General features: G+C 43.2%; 1 protein-coding gene across 1 annotated transcript in view; it reads left to right on the forward strand.

Moving 5' to 3' along the window:
* The window catches only part of SLIT3 (slit guidance ligand 3), a 597,991-nt gene that overhangs the window by 28,895 nt on the left and 546,729 nt on the right, over window positions 1–22,367 (forward strand). Inside the window, 1 exon segment of the mRNA XM_043596219.1 lies at window positions 17,106–17,177. Within this exon segment, the coding sequence (XP_043452154.1) occupies window positions 17,106–17,177 (72 nt within the window).

Raw genomic sequence — 22,367 nt, forward strand, 5'->3', positions numbered from 1 at the left:
TCAACCCATGAAGAGGACATTGCGATTGTCTCCATTTTACAGATAGAGAAATGGAGGCACAGAGAATTTAAATAACTCCCTGCATCATGATGCTAAGTCAGCCACGGTGCAGAATAAGCTTCAGTCCAACCCTGGTGCCCATACTTAAGCATTATGCATCACCCTCCATGTTAATATTGTGGTTTTTATTCTTCTGGTTATTGTGAATGCTGCCTGTCTTAGCTCAGGATGCTATAACAAAATGCCATAGACAGGATGGCTTAAACAACAGACTTTTATTTCCCATAGTTGTGGAGGCTGAAAATCTGAAATCGGGGTACAAACACGATTGAGTTCTGGTGAAAGCTGTCTTCCTGGCTTGGGTATGGCTGCCTTCTCTCTTCCTCACATGTGGAAGAGAGTGGTCTGATGTCTCTTCCTCTTCTTATAAGGGCACTCATCTCCTCATGGGGCTCTACTCTCACGACCTCATCTAAACATAATTACCTTCCAAGGCACCCCCTCCGAACATCATCACACTGGGGATTGGGACTTTAACAGAAGAATTTGGGGGAGACACATTCAGTTATAACACTGATATTTCCTTGTTTTCAAACCTACCAGACTTTGTAAGCTCCTAGATCAGGGGTCAGCAAAAATTCTCTGTAAAGTACATATTTAGGCCCTTGGTACCAGTCTCAATAGCAGCTACTCAACTCTGCCCGTGTAGCACGAAAGCAGCCACAGACAGTCTATAAACAGATGAGTGTGGCTGTGTTCCAGAAAAACTGTATTTATGGGTACTGAAATTTGAATTTCATATATTTTTATGTGTCGTGAAATATTATTCTTCTTTTGATTTTTCAACCATTTAAAAATATAGAAGCCATTCTTAGTTCATGAGCTATACAAAAACAGGCAGTGGGCTTGATTTGGCCTGTGGGCCATACCTTGCTGACCTCCATCCCAGAGTACAGGGATTTGGAAGGTTATGTATTTATTTTAATCCATGGCTTCCCAGGATCTCTCTTGATCCTGACCCTCAGTTTCCACCCATAAATGCTGATTGAACGGATTACTGCATAGTAGGCTCTCTGAGGTATACTAGATGATTCTGGGATACTGATTTTCAGAAAATGAGTAAAAAGTTCCCTTTACTCAAAGCAAGGGATGGAAATCCAGTCTTTGTCACAATTGCTAGAAGACGGCAGGAGCCTCCCTTCAGGGATTTTTGTAGAACAGCGAAAAGAGAATTTTTTTTTTCTGCATGAAGTGTAGAGATTTATTCTTCGCAAATAGACCTACAGAATGTGATTTGTAATAGGAAACAGATTTTCCCCTGAAGATAAATGGAATGTCCCCCACCTCCCAAACTGAGAAGAGAATTGTTTCCTCTTTACAAAGGAAACAAATTGGATTCTCAAAGGAATCATCAGAGAAGTTTTAAAAATTGTCATAATAAGCAAGATATGGTTTCATGAATGATGAAAGGGATATTTGCCTCTTTGGGTCTGGACATGCAGGACTGGTTGGAGAATCAGATGAGCCCTTCTCTCTCCCAACCTAGCTCTTGTCCCTAGGCATTTTATTGGTGCCAGATGCAGGAAAGTGGCTCCCACCTGACTGGAGTTGGTGGGTCCATCGCTGCCCCGCTGGTGTACTCTAAAGGTATCCTCTTCCTTTTTAGCTCTTCTTCTTTAGCACGCTATTAAAGAAGGTCCTTATTCCTCAGCCAGGCTTCCTGTTAGCTACATTCATTTTGGTCCATGGGAGAAGGCATTACAAATGGGAGACTTGCCTGAGCAAAGGCATGGTACTTGAGATGAGCCTGGTGTGTATGTGGGGTATGTGGGGGGGGGGGGCAGTGGGTGGTGTGGGGAACCTGCCTAGATAGATGAGCTCTTTGGGCTACATTTCAAGGCAGCCAGGGCACAAGGCTGAGGCCTCTTGTCTTGCTGAGAGCAGAGAAGCACAATGATGCTTTTGGTTATGGATGCCAAGAGTTGGTACACAAGTAAGAGTGGCTGGGTGAGGGAGGAGCTAGTCATTTGATCCAAAAGCCTTAATTTTCCCATTCTTTGCTGGATCCTGGAGATGTACAGGAGACTCCCACACAACCCTTGCCCTCTGGTTGTTCATGGTAAAGTAGACAGATATAATTCGTTTAATTCCTTCAATTCCTTGTGATGTAGGAGAGCAGAGAGCAGGGAGCCCTGACAATCTAGCCTTCCCTCCAAAATCATTACTTTGTGGATAATACTTAGATGTGCGAACTGGGGGATGTTGCATAACCTGTAGGGAGCTCAGTTTTCTGTAAAACAGGGCCAATAATAGTACCCACCTCTTAGAATTTCTGTGGGAACTCAAAGGAGATGAACAGTACCTGACACATAGTGATAAATCAACACATGCCAAACTATTATTATTATTACTGTTTATTATTATTATGCTTTCCAGCAGTTATAATTTCCAACATTTGTACAACTCTTTTAATATATCAGGCCCTTTATCTTGAATATTTTATCATCTTTAAAGCCTGCTAAGGTTCAGTAGGTGCTATTAACCCCATCCTCACATGAGCAGAACGGCTTGCCCCAACCACACAGTTATACTGTGTCGTGATCCCAGATGGTACAGCTTCAGCTCTGTGCCATTCTGCTTTCTTGCAGGGGTACGGGGCCATGTCAGCCTGATGGGTGATTCCAGATAGGTGAGAAGTATTCTCTGCTCTCAAGGAGCTTATAGTCTAGTTGAGATTTGAAGAGCCTTGTTCTAGGAAGTAGAGAGTCCACATACAAGTAGAAGCCACTTTTGCTGTCTCCAGCAAGAGAAAGCAGGCCAGAAATGGACTGGCTAAGAGTCCTCTAATGGAACCATCAGATGACACCCAGAATCTTCTTGTGCTGAACCTGCAAAGACCTGTCTCTGATTTCCTGCATGTCACTCGGCAAATTCCCTCCATGTGTGAAATGAGCAATGGAGCCAACTCTCTGGTAGATGGTGTTAGCTCCAAGTTGCATCACATTCCACCCCCTCCTCCTTCGCAACAGACCTTAACATTATTCTGTGATTACTTCGCATCATCCTTCCCAAATGTGCATCAAATTAAAGAGTTATTAGGGCATGGCAGGACATGTTTATGGGGAAGAATTTCCTTTAAAGTCACAGCTCAGCCTGAACTCACTTTATTAGTGTTTATACAAAGTATGTAGTCTGTTCCAATGCAATCCATGTTTATATTCCTGTAGCAATCATTGCATTCCTGGGGCTGCTCCTTCCTGTTTTCTTAAAGTGATTACTGCACCTATATTAAAAGTTAATAGTGTGTGTGCTCTATGGCTGTTGGGTTTGGAGATGTGCATCATTTGGAGAATGACACTTAACCATGACATGTCCTACAAATGGTATAAGCTTTGAAGTGTTTGCCGCCCAAGTGGACAAGAAGGGACATTCCTTAAGAACAAAGACATTGTGAACAGTCAGGCCCCTTGGAAGTACTTCCTTTGTCACTCACCTCTGTTGTGGGTTTTTGTGACTGTAGCTAGGATGACCACTTGTGCTGAATTGCTTAGAACAGTCCTAATTTCTGCCTCTTTGCCTGAAATAATCATTAATGGCATCTCCTTTGATTCACAAAAGCATTCAAGTTTGGATGAGAAATTATATGATCACTCTAGTTCTAACTGGTGATCAGATTTACTGGTACAAATGAAATACTGATACTGAATTTGGATCTCAAGTCATTGTCAATGAAAGACAAATGTAACTCAGTTAAAAATGTCGATAAAGAGCTAGGTTCAGATCACTCAGCCATTCAACAAATGTTTATTTGTGCTTTTTATATGTCAGACATTGTGCAGGACCCTGGGGATTCAAACATAAGTAAGATACAGCCCCAACTCCCAAAAAGTTGGAGTTTACTGGTTTAGCTAAAATTGTGGGTATGTTAAGGAAACTCTCTGATCAGACCATTTCATTTTGCCTTTCACCCCTCAGGACTCTATTTTTTGCAAGTTGATTGATTGCTAAGTTCTCAGGCACTGACCTCTAACTGTCTGAATATAAATGCCCTTGGTGTACTTACCAGCTTGTGATCATAGATAAGGGTCATAATCTCCCTGTGCCTCCATTTGTTCATTCATAAAATGGAACTAATAATAGCACCAGCCTTGCAGGCTGGTTGTAAGGATTACAAGAGGCACTGAATGTGAAGTACTTAGAATAGTGCTTAGCACATGGTCAACACCCAGCACACATTGGCTCTTGCATAATAATTACTCCACAAATATTTATTTAGACTCTAATGTGGGCTGGCTGCAGCTTTCCTACCTCTGTTGACTAGAACTTAGGTGGCCTTCTTAAAAACATAATTTAAGGTAATGTGTGTTAATGGAGTCCAAAGCCTGTGAGAATTTTCATGGGTGAGAATTCAGGGTCAGTGAGATTCTGACCCTGGGGATCAACCAGTTTATTTTCCTCCTTTCAAAGGTTGGGGGCAGGTAGCTTTTCCAAAATCATGCTATGGGTTAGAAACAGAGCACAGAGAAAAATCATGGATACTTAGCTTCTTAGGCCTTTCTTTCCCACTCTGCCAAACTCCCATGTGTATCAGTTAGTACGTACAAGACTATGCTGCAGAAACAAATCCAGATTAGCAGTGGCAAAATACAATAATAGTGTATTACTTTCTTATATCAGAGTCTAGTGTAGTTGGTCTTGGTAGTGGGCTGTGACCATCTTGTCACTCAGGAACCCAGGTTCCTTCCATCACAGGACACTATCATTTTTGAGACATGGCCTACACATGTCAAAGAAGACAAGAGAAGGGAAGAGAGTATAATGTGAAGGGTGTTTTATAGCCTTGCCTGGAAATGGCTTGTATCACTTTCATCCACATTTCTTCAATCAGAAATCAGTCACGTGGTCCCACCTAGATATAAGGGGTGCCCAGAAATTTAATCTTGCTGTTTACCTAGGAGGAAAATAGAATCGTTTGGTGAACACATAGCATTGTTCCTGCCATATCATGTGCCTTACATTTCTTGCCACATTTTCAAAGGCTGATCCCAATCTCTTCTGAGATTTCTGTTTCATAATTTCCAGCGATTTGTGGAGCCTTTCATTTTTTTCAGATGCCCTCCTCTATAGGGTAGAGAGGGGTTTTAAGAATGGGCCTTCTGGGAAGAATTTGGAAGGTTTGAGATTTCTGGACATGTAGTCATTACCTGGAGGTTAGTGCTCAGAAAGAAAGAAATTGTCATATGTCATTGTAGGAAGAATTGGGGAAGGATTTATTCTTTTTTTGTTTGTTTGTTTCTGAGAGTCAGGACTGGGATGCCCTGGGGTGTGTCATTAAGGGAGAGATAATCCCTCTGGATGTTTTATTGAAGGGTGTGCTTGAGTGGACTAGGAAGATCTGGGAAGAGAGCTGTGGATTGGAGTATGTGCGCCTTTGAGTTTAGTTCAGCACTGAGGTCTCACTAACCTATTCTCCATCTTCCTGTGCTCATGTTTTGTATGAATAATAATCAACAAATTAATGACAATGTTTACATATTGGGTATTTACTAGATGACCGGTCCTGTGCTAAGTCACTTTCTCATCTAATTTAATCCTCACAACACCCTAGGAAATAGGTACTGTTATTATACCCATTTTACAGATGAGAAAACAGAAACTTAGGGATGAGTTTGCCTAAAATCATTACCACTGTCTGGCAAAATTTGAGCCCAGGCTGTCTGATTCTAGTGCCTGCTTCCTTAAGCATTATGTTCTGGAGCAGGGAGAAGGATCTCAAACTGCAGTGCCTGTAAGGGCCAAGCAGGTGGCATAAGTGAGGAAGCAGATGAATGAGAGTCCATACCTTATCCAAAATGGGCACTTGCCTCTTAGCTACAGTTTCCGGTGGCCATGAGAGCCCAGTGGGTCAGATCACCTGATTTTTTGGAGACAATCTAGAATTCCAGATTTGTATGTGAAATGCTTCCAAATTGGCAATTAATTAATAAATGTTAAAAGTATATCAAGGGCCAGACTAAACATGTCTGCAGGCCAGAATTGGCCCATGGGCTACCAGTTTACAAGTTCTACTCCACTGCCTCCAGCAAAGAGCTAGATATGCCCCCTGTATGCCCTTTCCTGCTGGAGCATGAAGCTGAACAGAGCAAGACAGGGGCCAGCAGGGAGCCCTCCTGCTGCAGGGAGAGGAAGAGCAGAGACCCATGCTTGCCCATCCTCCTTGTAGGGCCCTCACCACCCCCACATCCAACCATCCAGGTTGCCCCTCTGTCTGGCTCCTCTCCTCCCTGCAGGTAGCTGTCTGTATAGCACTGGCTGCAAACTTCTGCAGGTGTAAAATTATATATGCGAGAGTGTTGCCAAGTCAGAAATTCAGCCCAGGGAGGCTTAGTTCCCAAACAACTGAGGTAGTGTGAAGCCAGTTTTTTAAATCAAATTCAGTCATTTCTCTCCCGAATGCGTGTATGTGTTTTTAAACTTGTATGTAGTTATGTAACTGATGAGGATGAAGTGAAAAAGTCAGAAAATAATTCAGTAATGTCTCTGTTGTACAGGTTGGGGGGGGGGGCGGGTAGCATGAAGGGGAAGCTCTGTGAGGGTGATCCACAGTGAAATGTGGCCACGTATGACCTAGTGGGGTGGTGATTTGATGGTTCTTGAACACATACTGTTTCCTCTCCTCTATCATGAAAGATGAATGGATGGCTGGGGATAGAAAGCAAAGAAAGAAAGACACCTATAAGCATAGGGCCATCTGACCAGATTCTAAGAACTGCCCTTGGGCTTATCAAAGTACATCTTCCTTTGGCCAGATTTCCAGGTCTTAGATGGCTTTAGCTCTGCTGGTCACTTTAGCCATGAGAAAAGTCCTATTTCAGCCAGGCCACTTTTTCCAACATTTTGCGGGGGAGAGAGGGAAGGGTGCGTGAGTAATACATATTTATTGCAGAAAACATTGGCAGTCCTAAGAAGCAAAATGTAAAATATTTAAGAAAAAAACCAACAAAACTCTTCACCCCAGCATCCAGAGAACACTAGTGTACATTTCTCTGAGTGTCTCCAAGGGACCTCACTTCATCCAAGGTGTCTGGGAGGAAGTGAGGGGAGTGTGATATGTGGTTTTGGCTCCCACAGAGCATCACAGTCCTTTGGGAGATGAGACAAACACACAGGAAACAGGCAGCACACACGAGGTGGAAGGAAATGTGATGAAAGGCCAAAATGGATTGTGCAGAGGCTAAATGATGCAGAAGTTCAGAAGTTCAGAGAAGGGAGAGATCAGTGTGGGATGGAGAGGCTGGGAAAGCTGCAGAGAAGAGGCTTGGGGGGGCCTTGCAAAGCCTGAAGAGAAGCCATATGTTTCCCGAGGTGGCCAAACCAAAGTACCACAAACTGAGTGGCTTAAATCAACAGAAACACATTCTGTCACACTTCTGGGGGCTAAGAGTCCAAAATCAAGGAATCGGTATGGCCATGCTCACTCTGAAGTGTATAGCGGGGGGATCCTTCCTTGCCTCTTCTAGCTTCTGGTCCTTGGTGGTCCTTGGCATCCACTGACCTGCGGCTGCCTCACTCCAGCTCCTGTCTCTGGTGTTTGTTCCTGTCCTCCCTGTGTTTGTCCTGTTGTCTTGTGAAGACTCTAGGCATATTGGATTGGGGCCACCCTAATGGCTTCATCTGAAACTAATTCCATCTGCAAAGACCCTATTTCCAGATAAGGTCACATTTACAGGTATTGGCAGTTAGGACTTCAACATATCTTTTGAGTAGACATAGTGGTAGGATTTGGAGGGAGAAAGGATGTTGAGGGCTTTCGAGGCCAGCAGATAGCGGGGACGTATGTGTTGATAGAGTGCCTCACAGAGTCCCAGATCTGTAAGATGCTCAGTAAAGGTTTGTGGACTGAAAGAAGAAAGAATTAAATGTGACAGGCTGAGGATAGCCATGATGCCCACCTGGCTGCAGTGCTGCTGCACTGTGAGAGATGTTGGCATCTTGGGGACACAAATCTGGTTGTGGGGGCAGGTTTAATGTCAGGGGAAAGAGCTGAGGGCTGTTAAACCAGTTGCTTCCCTGCTTGACCTCTTCTGTGGTTCTGAGTGCTGAAAGCATGCAGGCTGCCCCATGGATGCTCCACAGCCTGGGTGCCCCCTGCATCTGTGACCCCATTTGGTATCTGCTCCAGTCACTCCCATTCTGCTCCAGTCACCTGACCTTTCTGTTGCTTAGGCCTTCCAAATGCTTGCTCTACTCAGGGCTGTTGTGATTCTGTTCCTGTATTTGGAAATATCTCCCTTCAGCCTCTCCCTTCGCCTGGCTCCTCCTTTCCCTTCAGGTCTCAGACCAAATGTCTCTACCAAAGAGAGGCCCCTCCCACCACCCTTGCTAGAGCCTCCACTTCCTCTCATGCTTACTTTCATTCTCTTAGCCTCACCCTGAAATGATTTTTGGATATTTATTTCTTCTTTTTTTGTAATCTGTAGTTCTGTGGTTTATTCGTGGTTGCCTGTGGCCCCCTGTGTTAGTTTTCTGTTGCTGTGTAACAGTCTTACCACAAACTTGGTGGATTGAAACAACTCCTGTTTATCACCTTACAGTTCACCAGAGGCTTCTGCTTCGAGATCTCACAAAGCTGTTAGTTGGGGAATGTGGTCTCATCTGAAGGCTGAACTGGGATGAAACCACTTCTAAGCTCTTTATGTTGTTAGCAGAATTACAGTCTGTTAGATTGAAGACTGGTTGTCCTCAGTTCCTCCTTGGTTCTTTTGTGGGGGGCTTCCCTTAGTTCCTTTTCATATGGGCCTCCCTAATATGGCCACTCGCTGATCGCAGGTAATAAGAGTAAAGGTCCCCTAGCAAGATGGGCATTATACTTGTATGTAATATAATCACAGAAGTGACATCCTGTCACTTTGCCGTGTTATATTGGTGAGAAGCAAATAAGTAGGTCCTGCTTTGCTCAAGGAGAAGGGATTACATAAGGGTGCTAGTACTAGGAGACAGGGATCATGTAAACCACCCTATAGTCTATCTGCCATGATTACTAAGAGAATAAAGTTCCCAGAAGGGAACTATTTTTGTTGTTGTTCAACACACTATCCCTAGTCATAAGTACCAGGTCCAAAGTAGGTGTGTAATAAAGGCCTATTGTAGGAATAAAAGAAGGATAAAGGGAAGGACAGAAAGAGGGATCGAGAGAGGGAGGAAGGAAGGAACAAATGGAGGGAAGAAAGAAGGAAAGATGGAGAGAAGGAATGTCCTGCTTTCTCCTGTAACATGCTTTAACAGCCCAACAAATCTGCTTGCAGTTATCCTCAGGTAATGCCTCTAGGCTTTTATACGTGCTCTTTCTTTTACCTAGAATCCTTTTCCTCCCTCTCACATAGTCCTATGCCAGCCAACCTGGCCATGGCCAACTCATCCTTGAAGTCTCGATTAAAACATTACCTTTTCCTGGAAGCTCTTCCTGACCCTTAAAACATGATTTTTCTATACTCTCCCATAAGCTTTTGTTTATACCTCTGGCACAGTATAGAACAGGAGTCTGTAAACTGTAGCTTCCAGACCAAACCTGGCCTTCAGCCTGTTTTGTAAATAAAGTTTTACTGGAGCACAGCCATACCCATTAGTTTGTGTATTGTCTATGGCTGCTTTCATGCTACACAACTGAGTTGAATAGTTGTGATAATAAACATGGCTGGAAAAACCTAAATTATTTACTATCTGGCCCTTAACAGACAGAGTTAATCAACACTTAGTGTAGACTATTTAGCACAGCCTGTGGTAATTGATCCTTTCTATTTTTCCTACTAAACTCTGAGTTGCTTAAGGTCAGAGACCATACCAGTCTGGTTTACACTTGCATCTCAACATTTAGTATAGTAGCTGAATCTTAAGGCTTAAGACAGTTTATTGAATGAATGAATGAATGAATGATGTATCATATCAGTCAGAAAAAGAAAACCGGTAGAAAAACTCAAATTAGAATTATTCCAGAAAGGTTGATTTATAAAGGGACTATTTCAGAAACTGGGTGTGGCTCAGGGAACCAGGACTAGAAGCAGTAGAGCTGTTACCGCCCCTGAGCCAGAAGAGATGAGAGGAGGCAAAATGTTCTGGAACCAGGAAGAGGTCAGTCATGAAGAGGAACCGTGACCTTTGGTGGAGACAGTAGCTAACCTGGATGACGTCTCAGGGAGGGAAGCAGGAGAATAAATACACTGTCCTCATTCTGTTCCCTTCCTCTATCTGCTGCTCAACTCAAAGCGAAATAAGACACAAGAGCCAGCCCTGTAATGTGGTCCAATCAGGTTAGTTTCCCAGGGTAGAGAGCGAATAATTGAAACTGAGGTCAGAGCCCCTCCACTAAGTTATTCTGGTTTGGTTGGAACCTGTTCTTTGCTAGTGGTAAACAAGGGGTCAGGCTGGACCACAAGACATCTTAATTCTGCCCCCTCTTACCACTTTCCTAATCCCCAGATTCGGCTTTGGGATCTGGAATGTGAATGCATCACACTGTCTGAAGGCTTGTTCAGTAGCTTGTTTTCCTTGTCCTCAGACCCTCCACTTCTCTGTGATTCCTATCATGGCCCTTGCTGTCACCACCCCATCACAATGCACTTGCTTCCCATCTGCTCCAGGTCTTCTGAGCTCCTGTTCTCACAGCAGTCTCAAATCTTTGATTGTTCACTCTCCATGGAATCTAAACCACATCTCTTAACATCTAAATTTTGCATACTCTTACATTGTTCTCTAAGTAGCTTGCAAGTCTCAGTTCATCTCCTCAACTAGACTCCAAGCTGAGGGCAAGGTCTAAGCCATATTTTTTAAGGCCACTTGGTTCTGGGCCCCCAAAACACAAGAGTTATAGATCTCAAAATTACTAAGACTTTATACGTTATGTTGTCCAGTTTCCTACCCATCACAAGTACATCATGTCTGGCATGAGTTAACTACTAATCTCTGCTTATATACTCCTGTAAGAGGGAATTAATTCATTGTGAGGTAACCCTTCCAAGTTCACCTTATACTGAGATTTTCTTTCCTGAAACCCAGAAAGCAGCACTCTGTAGATACTTGCTGTGCAGGGGCAGATGGTCTTATCTGAACTGATGGTATGTTCTCTAACTCTGTACATTGTACCATCACACAGAAACATCTTTTTTTGACACCAGTCCTAACTTCTACCTCTGCATCCTCTTTCAACAAGTTGTTGGCTGTGAGTGAAAAATTAACCACCCCAAATGCTGTTTAGAAAGTGTTTCCTCACACAGTTTATCTCTTGAGCCTTCTGATAGTCCTATAGAGCTGGTGTTCTTGGTCATATTTTATAAAAGTCTCAACAACAATACCAACAACTGGGGTTCAACAGATTTAAGTGATGTTCCCAAAGTCACACAGCTGAGAAGGAAGAGGGGACTCAAATCTACATCTTCTGGGTTTGGTGTTGAAGCCCTTTTCTCCACACTATGCTATTTTACTGGAGGTTGTTTTTACTGCTTCCTCTTCCCGGATGTGCCATGGCAAAAAGAATGTTTTGATGGAATGCCGCAGAATGAATCAAAAGAAGGATGTGAATATACATATGCCAAGTTAGGGACAGTAGTCTGCCCTAGAACATTTTTGTTTCATTTTTTCCAGTGTTGTTCTGAATTCCTTGCCCTCCCTACCCCACCCAAGGTGTCAAGCAGATGTGAAAATACCACAAAGCTGCGACTCATAGCATTGGTTTATGATTCACTGATTGGGATGGGGGAAGATAATGCTGGAGATTACCATGGTGATGCCTGTTTATGGAGGCAATATGGTAGATTATGAGCATCATGGCAGAAACCAGACATGGGCAAAAACAGCAAGATAGCACTCCCCCCTGGAGTTTGCAGAGGGGCTCAGCACTCCCACTGGCCCAGACCTCACTGGAAGACAGAAGAGGAAATGGGCCCTGTTGGCTGGAGAGGGAAGCAGCCAAACCACCAGGAATGCCCTTTGCTTTCTTCAAGATGGGATGGGAAATTCTACTCTGTACTGCTCTGTTCTATTTATTTATTCATTTATTCATTCATTCATTTTTCTTCCTGCCAGAAGTTCACCTGATGCAGTAGAAAATGCTTAGACTCTAGATGTAGATGGACAGCATGATGTGATTTAAAACAAAACAAAACATAACAAAACAAAACCACAAAAAACACTTGTCTTCTGCATTCAGAGAGCCCAAATTCACATCCTAGCCTTTGCCCCTTACTGGTTGTGTGACCTCATGGCAAGTTGCTTTGTTGGTAAAATCTAAGCTAGACTGGTGATGGAAGAGAGGATGCTTCAGCTTCCTCATGTGAAAAATGGGGTAACAATAGTATCTACCATATATGATTGCTGCTGGGATAAGAGAGAATGAACATACAGTTTTTAGCACAGTGTCTGGTGCAGAGTTTGGGCCCCAAAACATCAGCTTTTGTTAATTCCTATCTTCAGTATTTTTATCTTGAAGGAAGATCATAACACTTATGTTTCAGAAACTGTTGCAAAGAAAAAGGAAAAAAAAAAGATGGAAAGTTCCTGACTCAAAGATACTGCATTTGTCCATGTAGACTGCTATAACAAATAGGCCCCAAATTTCAGAGGCTTAAGAATTATTTATTGAATGTGTATTATGAATGTGAATTATTATTTATTGAATGAGTTTTATGTGGGTAAATGGAGAGACAGGGGAGGGAGGGTCTCTATTCTGTGAAGTCATTCAGGGACTCAGGTTCTTTCTGTCTGCCAGTCTTGGAGTCCTCCACTGGATTTACTGAATTCAGCCCAAGATGAAGGAAGAGAAAGAGCATGGAGGACTGAGCAAGAAGTGTTATGGGTCAGGCCTGAAGGCAGCACATATTGCCTCTGCCCACGTAATAGTGAGAACTCAGTCACATGGTTGCACCTACCTGCCAGAGAAGCTGACAAATGTACACTATCTGTGTGTACCAGACAGGGAAAATGGTTCGGTGGACAGCTTGCCAGGCTCTGTTCAATGAATGGTACCCACTATTGTGATTACTAATAATACACCAGGGTGATTCTCATGGTGTCCTAAGGCCCACTTGGTGGGATGGACAACCTTAATTACACAGTCTTTACTCCTGAGAACCAGAGAGGAGGGCCAATTCTCACTTCATTCCTAGGATGACAGTGTATCTTTGGCCCCTTGTGATCCATCCTTGACCATATGACAGGACTGAGGATCTCAAGAGTGGCAGTCAGGGGCAGAAAGGACATGCCTTTGAGAGATATCTGAAGGGCATTCCATTGTTAATGGTAAATTAAATATTCAGAAAATGTCTTTCTCTTCCTTTCTCTTCCATATCTGTATTGTGCCAAATGACTCATTTCAGAACTTAATGGCTTAAGACACAGGACTCACTTTAGTATTCTTCCTCATAGTGTCTGTGGGCAGGAATTCAAGAGTACTTCAGCTAGGTGATCTGGCTCAGGATTTCTCATAAGTCCTACCCAGATGGCGGCTGGAGCTAAAATCTCAAAGGTGTTTGCACTTACGTGCCTGACCTCCAGGCTGGAAAGAATCAAACAGCCAGGGTGGAACCACCAGGGCTCCTTCAGCACCTCTCTGTCTCTCTCTGTATTCTCTTTCTGGTCTTCTTACATGGCCTTAACCAGTGGCGACTCTAGGTCTTCTGGTCTTCCAATGTGACAGCTGAGGACTCTCATGCAAGTGCTCTGAAAGAGAGCCAGGCAGTCACTTCTTACCTCTTTTAAGCCAGCCTCACAAATTCCACATCATTCCTACCCCAGGCTTGTCTAAGCAGTCATGAGGCCCACTCAGGTTCAAGGGAGAGGGACACAGACTGTACATGTCCATGGCAGGTTTGTCAAAGAAACAACTTGCAGACATGTTTTCCTGCCACCCCACGTCCCTACCCCTCATCTAGAACCATAGTGGCTTCCCATCTCATGAGCAGGCTTGAAGCTGGTTTGGAACTCGTGCTAGGTAGGCTAAGATATACTAATTCCCTCAAAGGCCAAAGCTGAAGGCTAAGAAATCTGGCTAAAGTTCCAGAGCAGCCTGGACTGGGACGGGGGGGCTGGGGGAGCGATGGGCGCATGAGGTACTGCAGCCTCTTCTCAGTGTCCATTTAATGAATTCTTATGTTCAGCCAAGCATGCTGGCAGTCTAGTTTGTGTTTCTTGCCATTCGAAGGTTGCAAGTAGGAGGGGCTGACATAGAGCATGGAGGCTCAGCGAAGTTAAGTAAAATACTGAAACTCACCCAGCTGGGAGTGGGGGGATGGGGAAGAGATTTGAACCCTGACCTGTGCCACCTCAAAGCCCATGAACGTGTTCCCTGACCTCCTCCCTGGCAGTCAGGCAGTGCATCAGTTGGTGGGGCTGGGAAAGATATGGAAATAGGTGTCATAGAAATGTGAGAGAGAGGCAGCGTGAGGGGCCTGCTGGTAGTGCCATCCTACCACTTATTGGTCACAAAATGCACCCCTCTTTCATCTGTAGGAAGATAGTCTCTTGGGGATCCCAGGATTCATCTGTAGGCACAGAGTTTGAGGTGCTGCAGGCAGCAGCTCTTGGTGCACTGAAATTTCAGAGTGGAAGTGGGGGGGGTGCAGGTAAGAGGGATGCAGTTCAACTAATTACAGTAGCAGTAGCTGCCACGATTGAGTCTTTAACAAGTGCCAGATAAGCACTGGGATAAGCAGTGTGTACGTATCATCTCATTTGACCTTCCTAAAAGCTCTGGAGGTTGAGGTGATTACCCTCATTCTGTGGATGGAATAGCTGAGCCTCAGAGATGAAGTGAACTACCGGTAGGTCACTCACTAGGTAGCAGGGCAGGGAGTCAAACTCAGGGCTGCTTGCTTCTGAAGCTCCGCTTCCCAAACATGGACTATGTGCCTGGGGCAACCCTATGACCCGTCCCCCCTGAAATCCTCAATGTTTCAGCAGAGCACACTATGTGCCCCTTCACATAATAAATATTAATTGAAAATATTGGTGCGATAGCCACCAGCACAAGCTGCTAAGATATCATGCTGTGTCCTGGTAATTAAACCCTGAGATGCATTGTCATATCTGCAATTTTCAGTGTCCCCAAACATCAGTCCCAACTGAGACCGGAGGTGAGAAGAATACTCAGAGTGAGGATAAGCATGAGATTCCTGTCTATGTGCTCGTTTCTAACCCTCACACGAGCAACTTTCTTCATTTTCCTGTGTAATTCTTGCTCTTCCTTTTACCAGCACTCCACTACATCTGAAAAAACTATATACTGCCTCACTCCATCACAGGTGGCTAAGAAACAACTTGGTTGCTATTTTTGTTAGTGGAAAACTGGATGAGGAAGGGAGGTGGTTCCCAGGTGAGGTTACCCAAGGACTCACTTGATTTTTATTTTTGATATTATTTTCAATACCAGGAGAATAATCCCTCCTCATACCAAGTATGAGAATCTGAAGATTGTGTCTCCATTCCCTTTATGCAGCTGTAGAGCTCCCAAGTCCCTCTGAGGCATGACTGATGGATGGCAACTTTAGGACCTGGATAGGTAAACCAAAGAAATAGTGAGCGTGTGGGTGGGGATCTGTCATGGGGAAAATGGCCTCTTAGTTCCTGAATGTTCAGGAAGGAGCAAAGTCATTTTACAAATACCTTGTTGAGGGGTGCCTGGGTGGTTCCATCAGTCAGGTGTCTGACTTTGGCTCAGTTCATGATCTCACGGTCATGAGTTTGAGCCCCACATTGGGCTCTGTGCTTACAGCTCAGAGCCTGGAGCCTGCTTTGGATTCTATGTCTCCCTCAGTCTCTGCCCCTCCCCCACTCACGCTCTGTCTCCATCTCTTTCTCTTTCAAAAGTAAATAAAATATTTTTTAAAAATCTTAAAAACAAAACAAAACAAATACCTTGTTGAAACTACAGTGTGGCCAAAACCTGAAAAGTTTCTCAAAAAGGCATAGTAGATAGGAATTAATCACTCAGTATCTATTATTAAGAATTGTAACATATTATTCCTGGTCTTACTCGTTTATTTATTTTTGCATCTAGTCTTCTTAGATAATTTTAGTAAACATAGAATATATATATATATATATATATATATATATATATATATATATATATATAACTTGTTCATAGGTTCATTTTTGACTTTGGTTTTCTCTAACCCTGGTGTCCTAATACCCATGGTACCCTTTTTCACCAACACAAATATCACCATGATGCTTTCAGTTCTTCCATGGCAAATTCTTCTCTTTGGGACCATTTTTGCAGGAGCAATACATGTAGCTGTCTTTACCTAATGTATGAGATTAGTAAAATTACCTCCACTCTCTGCCAGGCACATACTTTCTATATTGGGGTATGGAGTTAAATGAGATATTATCTTTGTCCTCAGGGACTTTACAAACTAGCTGGAAAATAAATAAATACCTAGGTAGGTACCAAAGTCAGTCGAGATTCTTTTGTTTTCAAGTCGTAGAAAATTCAACTCAAACTGTTTAAAGATAATAGGGATATGGGATAGACGGGCTCGTGTGATTTTGAAATACAGAAGTATTTGGCTTCAGCATGGGTAGGTCCAGATACTCATAAGATAGCACCAGGAATCAGTCTCTCTTTATCTTTTGACTCTGGAAAACTCTCTCTTCATAGTGGCAAGTTGGCTTTTGGCAGTGCTGAACAGCTTGGAAACCTAGTGTGGAGAGAGCTGTTAGAAATTTGAGTCATGTACACATTCCTGAAACAATTCCTGTGGTCAGAGGGAGTGAAGATGCTTATAAGCCTAGCCTGGAGCTGGGAAGAGGGGCAAGCCTCACTTATGTGACATGATCTGAGAGTTGGGGGAGGGGACTTCTAAAGAAAAGTTCTTACCCAAAGAAGGGGCAACAGAAGCCAGGAAGCTAAATATAACAGGGCTCTACTACATATATAATGGATGGCTTATTCCATACAGTATCCTTAAGTTGGTTGGGCATGCTCAGGGGATGACATTAATCATTGGAATTACCTTTTCCTTGACAAGCAACATTCCTTCAAGACTGTCTGGGTTGAATAGACCATAAACGTAACCTGCAAAAATCTGACCTAGATCTGCTCTCCATTGCAGTGACCTGGACAGAAATAATATTACCAGGATTACCAAGATGGACTTCGCTGGACTCAAGAACCTCCGGGTCTTGTAAGTAACGCATGGCTCTCCAGTGCATTTCATTTTCAACTCTTAGGCCTTGTGAAAATGTTCTGTTGCCCTGACATCACACCCGTATGCAGTAGGTGACAGGACTTACCATTCTGCAGCAGAAAGCACTTCATTAGTGTACCCAGGTTTTCACAGGTATCTCATTCTGTGTCTCCATGCTGCTGGCTGGGCTAGACCGATGGAAGAAGTCAATTCCAGTGACAGGGAAAACAGAGGGCTGTTCACAAATAAATCAAAAGGCCCAGCTTCTAGGATGACAGCAATGTCAGGTTGACTGACCATGCTACTCTTCCATAGAGATTATAATTTCTTCTCCAGCCTGTGCATTAAAAGAGCAATCAGAACAAAAGTTATTTATGTTGTTGCCTAATAGAGAGGAGGAGAGGAGGGAGGGGGAGAGTCAGACAGGGTCAGAGCCCTTGTTATACACCCACAGCTGTATAGACAGGTAGCAAAATTTGGGATGGGTATTGGTGCAAAAGGGAAGCAAGGAATATCAAGTTTCCTTGCTAAATATTGAACACTTTAACCCATCCCTAAATCTGTCAGTGGTAAGAATGTGCCTAAAGGCTTGTCTATTGGCAAGTCTCAGACATTTAGAGGTATAGGAGAGGAGCAATTGGAGCCTCTTTCCTACTTTATTCAGAGGTTGATTTTGACCCATGAGTATGGCTCCAGACCTGGAGCACCGTTTGGGCCATCTGGACACTGCCTTGGTGTTTGTTGTGTTATGGAATTGTGGATGGCAAATGTCTACTAGAAGCAGCGGCTAAAGTCTTGGTATCTGAAGCCACCTCCTTTTTACCAATAACCCTTTGTAATACAATGAATTTTGTGGTAGGGACAGGAAGCACCAGGTTCTGGTCCTGCATCAGAATTAACTGCCCATGGGATCTTAGGTGAATCACTGTAACCTCTGTGGGCTTCAGTTTTCTTGTGTGTAAGATGAGGAATGGCTAGTATACTAGTTTGCTAAGGCTGCTGTAACAAAGTACCACACACTGGGTGGCTTAAACAACAAAACTTATCATCTCACAGTTTCTGAGGCCTGAAATCCAAAACCAAGGTGTCAGCGGGTTTGGTTTCCTTTTGAGGGCTGAGAGAGGGTGGGGATCTGATCTAGGCCCCCCTTCTAGCTTCTGGTGGCCTTGGGAATCCCTGGTTTCTAGATAATTGTCTTCTTGCTGAGTCTCTCACATTTTCTTCCTTCTATGCAGGTCTCTGGTTTACATTTTCTGTTTTTATAAGGACACCAGTCAGATTAGAGCCCACTCTAATAACCACATTTCAACTGAATTACCTCAGTGAGGACCTTATCTCCAAATAAGGTCACATTATGATAGCCTGGAGGTTAGGACATCAACATATGAGTTTGGGGGGCATAAGTTCTTCTAACTCTTATAATTGTGCATTTAATGCTTTATGGTTTTAACATTTTCATGTAGTCTATTTATTCTCACTGCAACCTGTGGAATATTACTTGTGCTACGTTGTTTTCCTGATTGAGAAGTAGATAGTACTGGGGTGCCTGGGTGGCTCAGTCGGTTGAGCGTCCAACTTCCACTCAGGTCATGATCTCACGGTCGTTGAGTTTGAGCCCCATGTTGTGCTCTGAGCTGACAGCCCAGAGCCTGGAGCCTGTTTCGGATTCTGTCTCCCTCTATCTGTGCCCCTGCCCCCATTCATGCTCTGTCTCTCTCTCTGTCTCAAAAATAAACATTAAAACAATTTTTTTAATTAAAAAAAATTTAGAAAAGAGAAGTAGATAGTAGTAATGATGGTGATGACAACCAATGTACATACGGTACCTTTCACAGACCAAGCTCTGTGTTATGTGGTTATTAACTCCTCTCTGCCCAGGAGAAATAAGGGGCATAGTTGGTTTAGTTGTCCCAGCTTCACATGGCAGGTAACCATGTGGAAGAGAAATCAGAACCCTGAACATGTTCTTTCTGACCTCTGTGCAGAGCTGCTGTCCATTTACATTATAGAAATTTTAGAAAACCAAGAAGAAACAGCCTACCCATTTTGTAAATGCAGCCCTGATGTGCGAGTAAGTTGCTTATGTGAGTTTCCCTGAACACCAGTGTGTGGGGGCACTAGGATCTGAATGTCAGGCCTCCAGATAACAGATGTTTTCCCCTTGATGTGTTCTCCAGTCTGTGACATGTTCACGCTCCTCTCACCATCCTCTGGGTGGGAGTGGTGGGGGATGGGGAGAGAAGGTGGAGGGCAGAAGGGGGAGACTCCACCCTCTGCCCAGTCTTTATTTTGTCCTGAGGAGTCACGTGTCTGTGAAATGACCAGCAGCTCTCACAAGATGTATGTGGGTCAGAACTGAGACTGGGACAGGTTGAGGGAATTCTATGGCTCAGTTTCAGGGTAATTTTATTGAAGAAATAGAGGCAGTAAACTCCTGATTCCAGGTCATTTGACAGCTTAAAGAACAAACATGTAACTTCTCTGTTTCCATTTCCGCCCCCTGTATCTGTAAGAGATTTCCTTTTACATAAGTCAGAAATTTTGCCTAATGTTTCATTTTCAAACCAAGTTAGCAAAGAAAACCCTTTGATTTTGTTACCATTACATCAGAAGACTAATAAAAATTCCGATTTCCATATCTGCTCTCTACAAATAAGAAAGTTTAAAATAATCACAAAAGATCGTATTAATATCCTCTGGATGGTCTACAGCATTTCTTTGACTCCAGTTTATCTTTTGTTTAATTGGCACATTCTTCTTATTTTGATAACCAATGCCAAAACACTGCCCCTCCCCTGCTTTATAGACACTGTTAATATACTGTGTTTCATTACCTTCCTTATCAACTCAAAGACAATTCCATTCAAGTGGCCCTTTATTACTGTGAAAGAATCTGCTAGGTGGGATAGCTGAAATGCTTTCTAACACCAGTAAAATACCCAGACATTTAAACCATATTTTCCCTCACTCTATTCTTTTCAGCTGAGTAACCTAGACAACTATCTTTTTTGAAAAGCTTTCATCACACCTTAGCACATTCCCTATATCTGTTTCTTATTTACAATTTATAGTGAAGCCAGAAAAGACTCAATAGTCCTGAATAATTTGAGTTTGCCACCTATTTCCATGCAGAACTGTTAATACAGTGCAGGTGAATGGGCAAAAGCAGATAAAATGGAGATTAGGGAACTTTGGTCTCATCGAAAGGCAATTTTCCCCAAATAAAGTACATTCAAGAAGATATAAGAATTGCCCATAACAATCCTTTGTCCCACAGAGTGGGAGTGAGGAAGGATCTCTTCTGGTGGTATCAATTATATTCCCTTTCTTAGTAGTCTGTTGCAAGAACTCTGCTATGCCCACAATGTGGGAACCAGCTTTATCCCAAATGGGGTTAATAAAAGAGTTAAAATCCACCCAGCCATCATCACAAGGGGCGATTTCCGATTCTGATCCAGTGTTAAAACTAAAAAAATAACAGTGCCAAAAGAGCTGAAAATGAACACAGTCTGTGTGTCTTTAACTCAGAACAGACTCAAACCATGGGCAGCCTTCTGGTCTTCCAGCCTTTCCTGGATCCCTGACCTCTTGCATCTGGTCAGTAAAATGAGAGTGATATCAGTGGCATTAGCACATTCTCCTGAACTGCATCCCAGCCTAGAATTCTGGATGGAAGGTTCACAATGTCTGCATTCACTGATTCATTGATTCATCAAATGTTGATTATTCATTGAGCCTCTAAAAGTCAGGTACTAGGCTGGACTCTGATAGATCTAGGAATTAGATCTAGAAAGGAACCCTAGCTACCTTACCAGTCAGGATGCCAGCAGGAAAAAGATGGCACTCAGAGCTAAATAAAGAATTATTTACCAAAGTGTGGGCAAAGTTAAGAGAAACCAAGGAGACATGGTGCAGTTTCCTGGGTATAGTGACAACAAAGAGCCCCAGCAGCCCTCTGGGCCTCAAGGAGCAGTGGGAGGAAGTAGTTATCTAAGCCTACAAAGGTAGGAGCTACCTGATAATTGGACCTATGGTCTTAGGTAGAGGGACACAATCAACCTGAAATGACTTGGCAGGGAAGGAGGTGGCAATAAATCCCTCAGTCTCACTTTTGTTCTGCCCTCTCATCTCTTGCTGGTGACTTCCATTGGCTAAACCCAACTGGAAGCCAAAGTCAGAGAAGCTTCTTGAAGTGATAAAAGTTAGCTTCCCAGAGCCTGAGCAAAGTGGAGAAGGGGAAGATATCTAACAAAGATATATTTGCATTTTTTTTACCCCCCTTTCTGAAAGAAGCAGAACTAAAAGATTCATCATAGGAAGTTGGAGTTAAACTCCTTCAGAAACCCAGTGAGAATATGACACTCAGTCCCCATCGTGTTGCTCCTTGTTATTATTGGGAAGTAATCACAACAAGCTCTGTGATGGATTGATTGATAGTAAAAACCCAGCTAAACAAACCCCCAGCCACTAATATTGAGCTAGCTCCCTGGTTAGCAAGATGTGCTAGTGTGAGTCTGTTAGCATTCCAAGGCACTCCCTGCCATATGGCAAAATGGAGAGGGAGAGAAGGGAAGAAAAAGAACATTTATTAAGCCTCTAATTGTACTCCAGATCCTGGGCTAGATAATTTATACACTCGGTTCCATTTTTATTCAGACAAGGACTTATGTGATGTTTTATTTATTTATTTATTTATTTATTTATTTATTTATTTTAATTTTAATTTTACAAATGAAACAGAGTCCCTGAGAGGTTGACTAGATAGCCCAATGTCACACCATCAGCCGGTAAGAAAGCAGGAAAGGGATTTTACACCAGATTTGGCAAGCACACCAGACTGGGAGTTAGGGAGTCTACCCAATATACAAATAATTTTTCCTTGGGTGAGTCTCTTAGCCTCCCTGCTCCATGGTGTCCATATCTGTTAAGTAAGGAGGGCCAGCCTCCAGAGGCAGAGTAACATGAATGTACAGACTGGAGTAGGTGAGGATGGTGGAAGACTGAGGAGCCTGTGTGCCTTGCCTGACCCCATACTCAGTTCCCGCCAATTGTTGGTATTTGGAAATGCAGGAGCTGATTTTTCAAAAGGAGTTTCTTTTGTGATGTGATGTGATGTGATGTGATGTGATGTGATGTGATGTGATAGTGATTTTTAATTATTTGTAAAAAAAAAAAAAACCTCACAAA

This window comes from Prionailurus bengalensis, chromosome A1 (assembly GCF_016509475.1).
Source record: "Prionailurus bengalensis isolate Pbe53 chromosome A1, Fcat_Pben_1.1_paternal_pri, whole genome shotgun sequence".
Lineage (NCBI taxonomy): Eukaryota > Metazoa > Chordata > Mammalia > Carnivora > Felidae > Prionailurus > Prionailurus bengalensis.